Consider the following 14,299-nt stretch of genomic DNA (forward strand, 5'->3'; position numbering starts at 1 on the left):
TGCCAAAACCCTGAAGAATGACAACTCAAGCCGCTTCGGAAAGTACATGGACATCCAGTTTGACCACCAGGTGAATATAAAGAAGTTGATTCGGGCATCATTAAAACATAACTGATCTGGAGAGCACCAAACACCAAAAGATATCTGTAAAGCACATATTACGTTTCTAGTCTTTTTGATTCTACAGTGTACAGTGTGATTCTACAATGCATGACCTGGAAAATGTTGGCAATGGCAACGCTGGATATTGTGGCCTCTGCAACCCGCCTAAGAAATAATCTGATCATTATTCTCCCTAGGGGGGAGCTGTTGGTGGCCACATCCTCAGTTACCTTCTGGAGAAGTCCAGAGTGGTCCATCAGAACCATGGGGAGAGAAACTTCCACATCTTTTACCAGCTGGTGGAGGGAGGAGAAGAGGACTTGCTGCGCTGGCTGGGCCTGGAGAGGAACCCTCAGAACTACAGTTACCTGGTACAGGTGAGAGAAATAACCCTTCAGAACTACAGTTACCAGGTACAGGTGAGAGAAATAACGCTTCAGAACTACAGTTACCTGGTACAGGTGAGAGAAATAACCCTTCAGACAGTTACCAGCCAGGTACAGGTGAGAGGTGACCCTTCAGAACTAGTTACCAGGTACAGGTGGACAGGCTTGAGTTGTGATTTGTCTTCATGGAGCTTAATAGATTATGAGTGATGTGATAATACTATGTTATATTTGTATTAAAAGAACACAAAACAGGGATAAATACATTGTATGTTCAGGGTAGGTTTAGTATGGTAGAAAGGTACTGAGAAGGTCATACGAAATGTTGTTATTGTACATTCTGTTTCATAGCGGAAGTGTCTATCTGTAGACAAAGCAGAAGCTGCACACCATGGTCAGCTGACAGTTAGATAACGAGGCTGAGAGAGGTGTGGTACATCCGAGTCTTTGACGAATGGACATCTGTCATTGTCTTTGAAGGAGACATGAGCCGGGTGTAACCCCTGTGTACATTCCTCTGATACAACGGGCGTGTACGTTCCTCTGATACAACGGGTGTGTACATTCCTGTGATACAACGGGTGTGTACATTCCTGTGATACAAATTACTGATACAAGGGGCAGCCCCCCCAAAAAAAGATTTAGAGAAGGTTAGCTTCAGTGTTAGTAAGAACATCTGTGCATGTAAATTGTACTGCACTGTACACTGTACTGTATTGCACTGTTTTATTTATTTATTTATTGAATGTTTTCTGTCTGCCCTACTAAGCTGTTTGACAACAAAATTTCCCCATTGGGGACAATAAAGGATTTCATTCATTCATTCATACCGTCATACTGAAAAACAGATCAAGATCAAGACCCTGATATACGTGGTCAAGACACTTCTTAAAATATAGCAAAATCTAACAAGCTAAACAGCCTGTCATTGATGATCCCCTCTGTGTTATCTTCTGTCTGTCTGACCCAGGGGGAGTGTGCCAAAGTGAGCTCTATCAACGACAAGACTGACTGGAAGACAGTACGGAAGGCCCTCTCTGTCATAGAGTTCAGTGAAAACGACATAGAGGTGAGACCCCATCGTTTAAGCATTTTTATTTTGTGCCAGTATTACATTACTGACACGTTGACAGATGTAGCTATGAGCTTGAGAGTGTGGGCAGAGGGATTTACAGGGAAGTCCCGACATGACCCCCTCCTCTCTGGTCCATGGCACAGCACCTGTTTGCAATCATCGCTAGCGTGCTTCACTTGGGAAATGTGAAGTTTAAGGGGGATTCCCGGGGATATGCTGTTCTTACCAACTGTCCAGAGATGCATTGGCTGTCAAAGGTAAGAGACACAACTATCCAGTTGAATTGTGACTACGCTATTCTATTACTACTGCTACTCCCCTGCATAACAACCTTTTCAGTGAGAGGATTTGGTGATTTAATTGTTTCTCTGCTGTGCAGTTGCTGGGCATTCCTGCACAGGTGCTACAGCAGGGCCTGACCCACAGGAAGATAGAGGCCAAAGCAGAGCAGGTGAGGGAGCTGCTGCTAGAATGGGGGGTTGTTGTTAAAAGTTGATTTGCAGTCCGTTTTTTTAATAACCAGTCTCACTGGTTTGGCTGTTCTGTTGTTCAGATGCTCAGTCCCTTCACCGTGGACCATGCAGTGTATGCCAGGGACGCCCTTGCCAAAGCCATCTACGGCCGCACCTTCACGTGGCTGGTTAACAAGATTAACGAGTCTTTAGCAAACAAGGTGAGGGACGGCGATGACCCAAGTCCACTTGGCCCAATTCATGTTTGATCAGGTCTCTCCTGAAAAAGAGATGTTATGCCAATGAGCATAGCCTGGATAAATATAGGTTAAATCAAAAATAAAATACAGATACTGCTATCAAATACAGCATATGGTTATATATTTTAACAGAGGGAAAGCAAACCCTGTCAAAAGCATTACTCCATGTGTGACATTGTGTGTCTCTGTAGGACTCCTCTAGGAAGACGGTGATAGGTCTGCTGGATATCTATGGGTTTGAGGTATTCCATGTGAACAGGTGAGGGCAGACTCAGTGACCGAATATCTAAAGTCTTTCCTTGATTCCTCGCATCCTCTCTCCTCGCCTCCTTCCCAAAATGCATTGCAGGAGAAGGCTGAAGAGGACGAACCTCAGACTCTCTGCTCCAATTTGTTTCCAGAAGGAGGATAGAGGACGCAAGTAATCAAGGAAAGACTATTGAGATTTGGCCAGTCACTCTTGGACAGTGAATTGTAGAGGGTTAGAGATAAGCATAAGCCTGCTAATGCCGTTGTTTCCATACATATTTCAGTTTTGAGCAGTTTTGTATTAACTACTGTAATGAGAAACTACAGCAGCTCTTCATCCAGCTGACTGTGAAGTCGGAGCAGGAGGAGTATGAGATGGAAGGGATTGAGGTAAATGTTCTTCCTCTTCTCTGTCAGTCTGTTGCGTATTTGGAGGTGTTAAGGAGAGATGTACGTTTTGATGTAAAGAGTACTATAGAGACATCGCAAACATTCTGTATGAGCTTAGAAAAGGCTTAACGACAGAATAGAAAATGTTTGTTATTACTGTTTTTCAGTGGGAGACAGTGCCATACTTCAACAACAAAATCATCTGTGACCTGGTGGAGGAGAAGCACAGAGGCATCATCTCTGTTCTAGTGAGTAAATAGGCAGAAAGGCTGACTGACTGACTGAATGACTGACTGATAGTCAGACAGACAGGCAGACACAGGAAGATCTGATTGATTGGGATCAGTTCATGACATCACATGTTCAGTCTCCTCCCAACTAGGATGAGGAATGTCTGCGCCCCGGAGAAGCAACAGATCTCACCTTCCTGGAGAAACTGGAGGAGATGATGGGTGGCCACCCCCATTTTGTCACGTGAGTCATCCATCACGATCTCACCTACCCTGGGACAACATTAGGGAGCTGTACCACAGTAACACTTTTCCGACAAGACACACAAGCCTGAGTTCACCCAACTGCACTCAGTGGGCTTATAATTAATTCATTGATCGCATTTATATCGTGCCTTTCTAGACACCCAAAGCGCTTACATTGTAAGGGGGAGAACTCACCTCATCACTAGGATTGTGATCCACTAGATAGAACACCCTTTCCTCTTCCTCCGTACCCTGCAGACACAAGCTGGCAGACCCCAAGACCCGGAAGACACTGGAGCGAGGAGACTTCCGCCTTTTACACTATGCAGGGGAAGTTACATACTGTGTCATCGGTGAGAGATGAGTTCCCCAACATCTTCTATTTTTTTTCTACATGTTTTACCTGTCCCTGCACACTGCCCTCCACACTCTCATAAAGCACAGGTTCTGATGTTTGTTTGTCTAATATTTCTGTCAGCAAATCAGGTCTCCCCCAGCTCTCATCTCTCTCTGTCTCGCTGTCAGGACAGCATCGACGTATTCTTTCCTCTCAACCCTACTTCTATTTACAGGTTTCCTGGACAAAAATAATGACCTCCTGTACAGGAACATTAAAGAGGTAAATCATGTGCCCAGGGAGACCTGGTGGAGGCAGAAATCGGAGGACGCGCTCATTACAATGAGCACATCCTCTATTTTCTGTCACCACCAGCCTCCCCTGGTAGCCACTGCCCACTCTGCCCACTGCCCAGAGCTCTCACTGGCAGCACACACAGGAATCTGCTTTCTGGCCAACTCTTTTATTATTTATTGTTAAGCACACCAGTGAATTATAGAGGAGCTGATTGTTAAGCATTGCTTTGGTATATAGACTGACGGGACTGTTAAGGGGGATGAACTATGGTAGTCTTTGTTCCACTCCCAGATTGTTTTGATAGGAAGCAGGTTCCTTATACAGTAGCTTATGTTGTATCTATTACAGTGTAAACTGTATCAGTGTAAGTCTTAGAGCAGTGAATGAATAGTCTTGATCAGCTGAGTGATGTCTTATAAGTATTAATTGTGGGACTTTACCCCTCAGGTCATGCGTCTATCTAAGAATGCCATTGTCAAACACTGCTTTCCTGCGACTGAGCCGGACACCAAGAAGAGACCTGAAACAGTAAATAGACTTTCTGATGACACACACGGATCTTTCATTATCATGTGTGTATGTTGATCTCATCTTTGGATTTTTCTGACCCGTCAGGTGGTCACTCAGTTTAAGAGCAGTCTGTTGGGCCTGACTGAGATCCTCATGTCTAAAGAGCCCTGGTATGTCCGCTGCCTGAAACCCAACGAAGGCAAGCAGCCAGGTGAGGCCTTGCAGTATCTCCTTAACCCAAGACTACAGGACATAACCCCCATAACACCAACATACAGTCTATCAGTGAAGGATGGTGGAGGCAGGAATCGGAGAACAGGCTCATTGTAATGCATGGAATGGAATTTGGTGTTCGATACCATTCCTTATTCCATTAGAATATGTCCTTAGACCTTGCAGTCTACAGGACATAACCACACCTTCTACAGACCTCAACCCCATATACTGTGTACATACTCACACACAGCAGCATACGTAACCCCATACGTTACCCTGTACACCATAAACCCCATACACCCATATGTGTTTTATAGACCTGAACACTACACAGCCAGTTATTCAGTCTAGTACAGGCCCTAACCCCAAACACTCAGACTGAACTGTACCTAGATAGATTTGACCCATTCCCCTACAATGTGTAAGGCTACCCGATGTACAGCATGTGGCTTCATTCATAGTGCATGATGCTGATGCTTGTAGCCCTGTGACCTGTCTCCTGTCCCCTCCCGCAGGCCGCTTTGACGACGTGTTGGTGAGACACCAGGTGAAGTACCTGGGGCTGATGGAGCACCTAAGGGTGAGACGGGCCGGCTTCGCTTACCGCCGGAGATATGAGATCTTTCTGCAGAGGTCAGCACATTGTGTACTTCACAGCTCTTACCTTGACAATTATTATTTGTTTTATTTAAGGGGATAGTTCATCCAAATTACAAATATCACATAGTTGGCTCCTTCCCATGAAATGAGTCTATGGATAATGACCTCCCTCAATCAACAATGTGGTTCTACTGGTCATTGTCACTAACTGCTAATTGATAGTAATTTGGATGAACTATCCCTTTATTTATCCAGGATGTCCCATTAACCAGTTGGTACTACAGTATGTGCAGACGGGACTCTACTCTACTACAGTGCTGTTCATGCTGCATTATAGTAGTATGTTGATTTGATAGTAGTAGTACAATATGCATCAAGTTCATATGTTCACCAGTGAGTATGTTTTTGAAGATCAAAACGTTCTATCTTACATGTACGGTACATGGTAACCAGGAATTATGACAAACTACACAGGTTTGTTTGCCAGTGTGTCCTGATCTGAGGATCATAGTGTGCAGTGCTGTGCACAGTATGTTGAGAGTGGAGAGTTTTCCTCAGATGTGTGGTTGGCCTTTCAGGTACAAGCCCCTGTGTCCAGACACCTGGCCTAACTGGAAGGGGACGCCAGCCGAGGGAGTGCAGTGTCTGGTCAAACACCTGGGCTACAAGCCTGATGAGTACAAGATGGGGAGGTGATCCAAGGATGATGATGACTTAAAGCTTAGCCCGGAAACACAGACTGGCTATTTCTCACAGTTTTTTGTCTTTTATTTCTTACCCAAAAGGACCAAAATCTTCATCCGCCACCCCAGGACATTGTTTGCCACCGAAGATACCTTTGAGGCCTGCAAGCATCAGCTGGGTAGGTGCTTATACACTGAAAAGGTTACAGTGTGGTGTTTTACCTCTAAGGTACAGTTTTGTGTGACTCTTTTTGCACTAGCAACCAGGATCCAGGCAAAGTACAAAGGCTACAGGGTGAAGGGAGACTTCCGGAGACGGAAGGAAGCAGGTGAGTGCTGGACCACACACAACTAGCCTCTCCTTGGCTAGATGGAGTTTCTTGGAAATACTATCTCATAATATGATATTATCTGATTGTGCTATTGTGTTGTCTGTTAGCCACTAAGATTGAGACCTGCTGGAGGGGTTTGCAGGCCAGGAGGGAGCGAGAGAAGAGGGCCTGGGCTGTCAAGGTCATCAAGAAGTAAGAGACATACGTATCTGAGAAGTAAAAACAATATCTACATTGTAGAATGTAGAATGTAATTGTAAAATTATATATATCTTCAATCAAATCTCTAGATTTTTTTGGTATTCTTTTTGTTCATACTTTCATAGGTTCATCAAGGGTTTCATGACCAGAAATCAGCCAGCCGGCATTGACAACGCAGAGTACCTGGCGTTTGTTAGGCACAACTATCTCATTCGGCTCACAGAGAACCTTCCCAAAACAGTTATAGACAAAAACACCTGGCTGACCCCTCCTCCAATCATGAAGGAGGTGAGTCTCCTTAGGGACTTGACTGTACAGTACCTCAATAACTGTTGTCCTCTATGTGTGTTTCTGGATGCTGAGTATCATAGATGTTCTGTTCTTGTTCTATTCTCATTGAGATTCTATTGAGCAAACTCCTTTACACTGTAGATTTACAGTAGCAACCAAGCTAGGGATCATTTCTGCATCTACTGTATGTTTTCGTAGGCTTCGCAGCTCTTGCGGAAACTTTACTGTCGCCACATGGTACGGAATTATGTGAGAAGGATCACGGCACAGCAGAAGGCTCAGGTACAAACCAAGGATCTTTCACTTCCTATAGTGTTACCGTTACATTTGTATGTGTGTGCCAGGTAGAAATTGGAGGACGGGTTCATTGTAATGCATGGAATGGAATGGGGAATGGTATCAAACACATGCAAACACATGCATTTCATGCGTTACAATGAGCCCATCCTGTGATTCATACCTCCACCAGCCTCCTCTGGTGTGTGAATATTTGACTTCCTCCCCTCACATTAAAATACATTTCTATGACCACATTCCTAGCTGCAGCTGAAGGGACTGGCCAGTTCCTTATTCAAAGGAAAAAAAGAAAATTACCCTCACAGCGTGTGCAGACCATTTGTGGACACCAGGATAAGTAAGAAATAGCCCTTGTTGCAAATACAGTGATTACTGATAACTAACTGCATGCTGTACACTGGAGGAGAATAGTGCCACAATGATGCCAATGATTGGCCATCATATTTCATATTAACTTAAGCTGTAATGATGACCAGCTGTATTGTTTTTTGTTTCAGGTGAGGAGGACATCAACATCAAAATCCTGCAGATGATTCGGTCTGAACACATCAAGGTAAACCAACACTAAATGTCCATGGGATGTACAGTGTGTGTGTGTGTGTGTGTCTTTCTTTCACTCTCCTTCTTCATCTCCCTCTGTACCTCCCTCACAGTACAGTGTTCCGGTGGTGAAATATGACAGGAATGGCTTCAGGCCTCGGTTCAGGCAGCTGATCTTATCTCAGAGCGCAGCCTACATGGTGGAGGAGGGCAAGATCAAACAGCGGGTGGAGTACAACTTGCTTAAAGGTTAGTAGCACAGTAACAAGATTGTATGACTCAAGATTTATGAACAAGATTGTGTGATTGAGTGTAACGGAGGAATAAAACGAACCTGCCTTAGCAGTGTGTGTGTGTGTGTGTGTTGGTTTTCTAAAAAGCAATTGTCTGTTCTACATGTGTATGTCTTCATTCAACCATGGTTGTTCTGTATCTGGTCTCTCTCTGTATCAGGTGTGTCTGTCAGCAACCTGAGTGACAACTTCCTGATTCTCCATGTCACCTGTGATGATATCAAGCAAAAGGTTGGCTACTCAACAATCTGGTTTCATTCATGTGCATTCATATCTTTTACCTTAATGAGGGGAATGACCCAGGTAGAACAATACGGTTCTATAATGTTTTTTTTTTAAATGGCACGAGTAACCTTCAGGTGTTGTTCATTCCAGTAATGTGTGTGGCATATTTAACCAGGGGGACCTGGTTCTGCAGTGTGACTACCTGTTTGAGACTTTGACCAAGTTGTGTGTGGTGGCCAACAAGAAAAAAATTATCGAAGTAGTCCAGGGCAGGTAAACTAATACTAAAAAAACATTATCTTTTAAGTATTTTTAAAATACAAGTTGTTGCCCAACAATTTCACCTAAGATGTGTTCATATAGAACTGTGATTCTGTTGGCTAAGATGTGGTCATTTGCAGTGTAAAGTTTGACATCCAGCCTGGCAGAGAGGGCTTTGTTGACTTCACGAGTGGCCAGGAATTTATGGTGTACCGAGCGAAGAATGGCCATTTGATGGTGGTGAGTAGGCCTACGGAACTCCAATCTCTTGTAAATTGTTGATAACCAGTACAAAAGCTTAACGATTCTGTCATATTTACTCAGGAATCAACTCGAGCAAAGTCAAGATGATGACCACCTCAGGATGTCAACAAGAATGTACAGTACAATTCTTGGATGACCACACAGATGATGTGACAACGACTTGGATGCTTTGAACTGGATCCCCTTGCTCCTCATTGTCGTACGACAGAGGTCATCATTCTAGCGCGACCCGCACCCCTGAACCACTGAACTACGAGGTGCAGACGGAATCTGTCATAAGACAATGCTTACACCTATAAATGAAGTAATGGATTTGCAGATTGTAGTAAATGTTTCAGTCTAGTGACTCACAATACAAACAACAACCTGTATATTACTCTCTGTGAGGGTAGGACATGGTAAACATCAATGGCATTGCCCTATTCCTTACATTTCACCGGGAACAAATAATTGGTTCATACTGGATAGAACCCCAGAAGAAGTACTACCTATGTTCTTCATTGATGAAAACCTGTCATTAAGCTGTAAATTACAGGCATGGGCTGAATTGTGAGTTATCAGGCTAAGGTGTCACTATGTTATAGTGGTCATTTGTGGTCAACTGCTTTCTCATTTTTGCTATATTTTCACTAGGTAAAATAACATAAATTCCAAGTTAGCAGTATACATGAAAAATAACTTTAATGTGATTTTGAAGCCATATGTGTCATAACCTTTATACTTTCTCACCGAGGCTGTATCATATTTGCAATAAAGTACAACCACAACATACTCATAAAAAAACTTTATCTTCAGAAAAATGTGTAAAATACAGTGCAAAATACACATGTGAAATGACTGCTTGAAATTGTGACGAATTCTTTGTGATGTCTGCAGATGCCTCCGTTTCAGGCACAATCCTGCAACTGAAAGGTTCTTTAAAATATCAAACAATTCAAACAACTTACAATGCAGGACGCTTGATATTGTATTAAATACCGGTACACAGGAGCGGTGGGGCGTCGCACCTCTTTGTGTCTTTGTGCCTAGCACCCTCTGCTGGACGAAATCAGCACTTACAAAAAATAGAAACAGTCAACTTTATTTTCGTGTGACCTGCCGATGATGGAAATTAAGTCTACATATAATGCAGTATAAATATAGCACTCTAATATACAAATTAATACAATCTTTCATAAAAAATGTTCCCCCCCCCCCAAAAAAGCTTTAAGTTGGAATAAAACCTTTTTACAGTATACCAGTAGGTCACTGAAATTACAACTAACCCAAACTAGCTACCCTGTGGCACACATGAACTTCAGCGCAATGTTGTAGATACATGATCTAGATTATTTGATTTAAAGCAGCACCACCCATACTCATGGGTGTACCCATATACATAAGGTACAAGATTTCCAGAGTACAAATAACATATCACAACACAAAAATCTGACAAACTATACATATTAGACATAAAGACAGGGGTAAAATAGATATTCTTGGACCACTGATAAACTAAAAGCTCTTAAGGTGTGTGGGGGGGGGGTCTTTGAAGACACCAACACTGATTCTGTAATTGGGACATAAACTGGAGCACACATTTTTTCCCTCACAAAGAGAGGGGAAACCTAGTCCCTGGGGGTCAGTGTCAAGGCTGTGAGATCCCCTGTAGGTAGGTTGTGATCCCACGGCCTCTGGCAGTGGGTGAGGACGATGGGCACTGAGACAGACGATGGCAGGAATGGTATCTGGTGGTGGTGGGCGCGGTCGTCAGGGCGTTTGATGTGGATGCGGCGCACCCTCTCGATGCGTTCACGTTCTTCGTCCTCGTCCAGGTGGTGGGAGCGACCTGCAGCGCCCCCTGTCGCCTCCAGCAGGGCGTTGTCTGGGCCCCGCCCATCCTGAGACTCATAAAGGAGGATGTTGAGCGTCTCCTCATATATACGAGCTTCTGGGAATTCCACCTGAGTGAAGAGGTCATAGATTAACAAACATGCTCTGGACTCAATGAGCCAAAGAGACTGGCTGATTAATGCTTTGGTCTGATGAAGAGAGAAATTAATCATCTTTGCACAAAATACACACTGAGGGATTGTGAGACCACAGACATCTGTTTATGTCTCTATGAACATCTGTTATATCAAATAATTACAAACACAAAGCATACTGAAAGCAATTCAATGAGATTTTCTTGGTTTGCAATGTTCCTATGTTCATGGGGAAACTGGAATACCTTGGTCTGCTTCTTCTCTGTGGCGTAGACAATGGAAGTGCAGCACACCTCTGCGATCTTCCGGCCCTGTCCATAGAAAGACCAGCAGCAGATTTCATCACCAATCACGTCCTTGATGAAGAGCACACGGCCATTGAACCGCAGAGAGAGCTTGTCAAACAGCTCAATGTTCTTCAGCATGTTGTCATCGGAGTTGCTGTGAAAGGACAATGATATCAGGTGTAATGTGTGTAATGTAATGTCTCATGTATGAATCTACAAATATCTTGCATGCATCTATTTAAGTCTGACCAATCTACCATACAATACATTTAACATACAATGACTTGTTGATTAAATGCCTTTTACCACAATTATATGGCATGTTTACCTTGTGTAAGAGTACTTGTTGTTGCTCCTGTTGTACAACAGCTTAACTGTGGGCTACAATGCACAGGAATAAAAGTAGTCAAAGATTAGGAACAAGATTGAATGTAGTACAATGTAACAGTACTCTATATTTATCTCATGATACATGTGAGCAATTCTCTTTACTTTGTTTGAGGTAGCGATGAGTCTCTGCTCTTCCTTTGAAGATGTCACCAAGGGCACTTTACAGAATGGCTCATAGCTGTCTTTGTTCTGATAGCATAGGGAAAACAAAACAAATAAATCACTGGGTATAGTACCAACATAGTGGCCAAACCAGCATTGACAGTAATCCAAGCAAGAGAATTATGTTCACAGTTGTGCATGTGTTTACACAGATTGTGCGTGTGAACTGTGAAGGGGTTGAACCATACATGTAACGCAGTGTGGCACTCATCTGCCAGCCCTTGTACAAGGTAGTACTTGGCCTCAGCCAGGAGTTCTTCCACCTCTCGCCGGATCTCAGGCAGCGGTACAGCACCATCACGCAGGTAGTTCAGGATGGTCCCAAAGTGCTTCCCACACCTGTCAATAAGGATCCAACCTGCAAGACAGATCAATGTTCACCCAATGGAGAAGTGAGAAACAGTGTCCAACATAGTGGAGATTTAACTTCACTTTGCATTCACACAGACATCTAGGCAGACATGGTTGACGAGGGCATAACTTTACAGACCGGTTTCACAGACAACCGTTTCGTCAACAGTTTCGTCCTGGACTAAATCACACTTTCAATCACACTTTCAATGTAAAATCTCCTTAGAAGATGCTTTTTAGTCTGGGATTAGGTTCAAGCCTTGTCTGTAAACACCGGCCCTGGAAGTGTGCCAGCCAGGTAGCTTGTTAGGCACCTGGGGGAGAGAGACATATGCAACTTCAAGAGGCTTACGATGAAAGGAGTCTCATCATCAATACCTTTGCTGTCTGTTAGAACCTCCATCCTGCCACTGAACATGGCCTTGAGCATGGTGTCCTGCTTGGTCAGTGTATGCATGGTCGTGTAGCAGAGCACCCCTCCCACATTCAGCTTCACATACTTAGAGCTGGGGCAGGAGCCTTTGAAGGAGGCGGTGCGGGTTGTCGCCGCCACCACCGCCGAGGTCACCGCACTCACCGCACTCATTGCTTCCTGTGTGAAAACAGACAGTCTTTTATGAAAATATTATCATCATCACCATGGCTTTTACAGTGGCTGATATACCAGCCCCCATATAAATGTCTGAATACATATATTACGCTAGTGACATTGTGATGCCATCAGTGATTACAAGAGCCTATCTACTGAGTATCATTCAGTTAGCTAGTTGGGAAAATTGGGACGGTAGATCCTGTATGGTCGACTGTATGGTCGACAGGGAAGATGGGTAACTGGGTCTGGGTTTTCAGAGTGGAGCCAAAATAGACTTTTAATGTGAATGTGAGAAATGACAATTGGCTAATCTTCAGAGTGGTTTACAGAACTAAAGTGGCCTAAATCTGTTATTAGTTTGTATCTGGCAAAACAATCTAGTAAATTATCAAGTTATACATTTTAATTGCCCACCCCTGAGTTATCCTATGACTTATAGCCTAGTACCCTCATTGCTTATGTTCACTGTTGGATGTATCTTCACAAACTACCAACTTATAAAGCTAGAACAACAGATCAGTGTCTAAAACAAGAGAGACGTATAGCTGATGATAAGGTTGTAGCTATGACATATCAAACTAGTGGCTTGTTTTCATTTTCTCTACTGAAACAATATCAAACAAGCGTAGCTCGATAGATATTATCTGTCAACGTTAGCGGGTTAGCTACCAGGACAGGGCAGGGGTCTGGGGCTCCAGGCTGGGCAGCCCGTTGTCTGGAGTTTCACAAACATACCTACATGTATATATCTAACACAGTACTGACACTTAAATGTATGGTCTCGAATTATTCATTTAGCTACCGTAGATACTAGGCTTGAAGTGAGCAAAACAAAAGCTCTTACCATAGAACCCACTTGGTCAATCTGCCTTGAACAAAGTTGACAAACTGAGCTAGCTGTGGCAGCGTTCGTAGATTCACTCTGCAAATCTAATAAGCACTCATGGAATGCCTCTTGTCCAATCAAATTATTTGGTCCATCTATGACGTTGAACCCAGTGTGCGCTCCGCCGCTTTCAGAGCGATTTTACGAACGCAACTTATACTTCCGTTAGTTTTAGCTGGTGACGCTATTACAAAAGAATGGTACCCAGAGAGTTCTATTAAGCCAGAGAGAATAAACAAACAAAAAAACCTTTAGATTGAATATCTTTGAATACTTTTTATACTGTATGACTGTCAATAATAGTTTTGACCTCAATGCTGTAAATGTATTTTTATTGCATGGCAAGCTTTTTATTCACAGCAAATCTTCCCAGGCAAATTTCCATGTAGATTTGAAAAATGTTGAACAATATATTGAAACGCTGAAACCCGAATCTTAACAATTCAATTGTAAAGCAATTAAAACACCTTTTCCCTAATTGATATGCATTGTTATTCCCGAACATCCTTGTAAGCTTCTGTCCTGTATTGTCATGTTACTATCCTACATTGCCATTCATAAATAATAATAATAATAATAATAATAATAATAACAAAACAGCATGAAAGAGTTCTGTTGTATGCTCCTTTTCCCACTTGGCCATAGTAGTACAGCGGCTAAACTCTCATATAGAAGGGATTTGCTCTCGTGGGTCCGTTACGGTGTTGTGTGTTCAGTTTTCTTGTATTAGTAGTCTGTGTCCACACCGTTGTTTTTCACTCTATATTATGTCTACAACATCTTTATATTTTGCGATAGGCTATGCCTTATTTTAGGGGAGTGCATCACATTGCATTCATGTCCAAATTGCGCTATACATAAAGTTTGATTGATTGATTTTGAGCATTTTAAGCATACAGCTCATCATATCTTCTCAGCCCTATCTCA

General features: G+C 43.1%; 2 protein-coding genes across 3 annotated transcripts in view; one reads left to right on the forward strand and one right to left on the reverse strand.

Moving 5' to 3' along the window:
- Positions 1-9,490, forward strand: part of myo1hb (myosin IHb) — a 13,187-nt gene extending 3,697 nt beyond the window's left edge. Inside the window, exons 5-32 of one of the 2 annotated variants that reach the window (XM_080530168.1) lie at positions 1-70; positions 300-479; positions 1,459-1,557; positions 1,707-1,820; positions 1,943-2,014; positions 2,117-2,236; positions 2,467-2,534; positions 2,809-2,914; positions 3,082-3,162; positions 3,297-3,388; positions 3,649-3,743; positions 3,963-4,009; positions 4,472-4,552; positions 4,640-4,745; positions 5,266-5,383; positions 5,929-6,042; positions 6,136-6,212; positions 6,294-6,362; positions 6,473-6,557; positions 6,692-6,854; positions 7,056-7,139; positions 7,398-7,491; positions 7,652-7,707; positions 7,808-7,943; positions 8,148-8,218; positions 8,388-8,485; positions 8,614-8,713; positions 8,798-9,490. The exon at positions 1-70 is cut by the window's left edge and continues 11 nt beyond it. In XM_080530168.1, the coding sequence (XP_080386294.1) occupies positions 1-70; positions 300-479; positions 1,459-1,557; positions 1,707-1,820; positions 1,943-2,014; positions 2,117-2,236; positions 2,467-2,534; positions 2,809-2,914; positions 3,082-3,162; positions 3,297-3,388; positions 3,649-3,743; positions 3,963-4,009; positions 4,472-4,552; positions 4,640-4,745; positions 5,266-5,383; positions 5,929-6,042; positions 6,136-6,212; positions 6,294-6,362; positions 6,473-6,557; positions 6,692-6,854; positions 7,056-7,139; positions 7,398-7,491; positions 7,652-7,707; positions 7,808-7,943; positions 8,148-8,218; positions 8,388-8,485; positions 8,614-8,713; positions 8,798-8,824 (2,623 nt within the window). In that variant the 3' untranslated portion in view covers positions 8,825-9,490. Of the gene's footprint in view, positions 71-299; positions 480-1,458; positions 1,558-1,706; positions 1,821-1,942; positions 2,015-2,116; positions 2,237-2,466; positions 2,535-2,808; positions 2,915-3,081; positions 3,163-3,296; positions 3,389-3,648; positions 3,744-3,962; positions 4,010-4,471; positions 4,553-4,639; positions 4,746-5,265; positions 5,384-5,928; positions 6,043-6,135; positions 6,363-6,472; positions 6,558-6,691; positions 6,855-7,055; positions 7,140-7,397; positions 7,492-7,651; positions 7,708-7,807; positions 7,944-8,147; positions 8,219-8,387; positions 8,486-8,613; positions 8,714-8,797 lie in introns of both variants that reach the window. The other variant, XM_080530169.1, reaches the window with a different exon arrangement.
- A 553-nt stretch (positions 9,491-10,043) lies between these two features.
- LOC308155637 (BTB/POZ domain-containing adapter for CUL3-mediated RhoA degradation protein 3-like) lies at positions 10,044-13,350 on the reverse strand. Its single transcript, XM_080529008.1, has 7 exons — positions 13,331-13,350; positions 12,273-12,486; positions 11,732-11,901; positions 11,484-11,570; positions 11,320-11,372; positions 10,950-11,145; positions 10,044-10,680 (listed from the first exon to the last, which is right to left on the reverse strand). Exons 1-7 carry the CDS (start codon positions 13,331-13,333, stop codon positions 10,345-10,347), a joined length of 1,059 nt encoding a protein of 352 aa, XP_080385134.1. The 5' UTR covers positions 13,334-13,350; the 3' UTR covers positions 10,044-10,344.
- Positions 13,351-14,299: the final 949 nt, after the last annotated feature.

Source organism: Nansenia antarctica, assembly GCF_963989245.1.
Source record: "Nansenia antarctica genome assembly, chromosome: 4".
In the NCBI taxonomy this organism is placed as follows: Eukaryota; Metazoa; Chordata; class Actinopteri; order Argentiniformes; family Microstomatidae; genus Nansenia; species Nansenia antarctica.

What these genes read in the sequence shown, in the direction of transcription:
- LOC308155637 (XM_080529008.1), bottom strand. An exon ending in AGTGCCACACTGCGTTACAT is followed by an intron (nt 11,571 to 11,731) that starts GTATGGTTCAAC and finishes CTATGCTATCAG; the next exon opens with AACAAAGACAGCTATGAGCC. An exon ending in AACAAGTACTCTTACACAAG is followed by an intron (nt 11,146 to 11,319) that starts GTAAACATGCCA and finishes GTCCTTTCACAG; the next exon opens with CAACTCCGATGACAACATGC.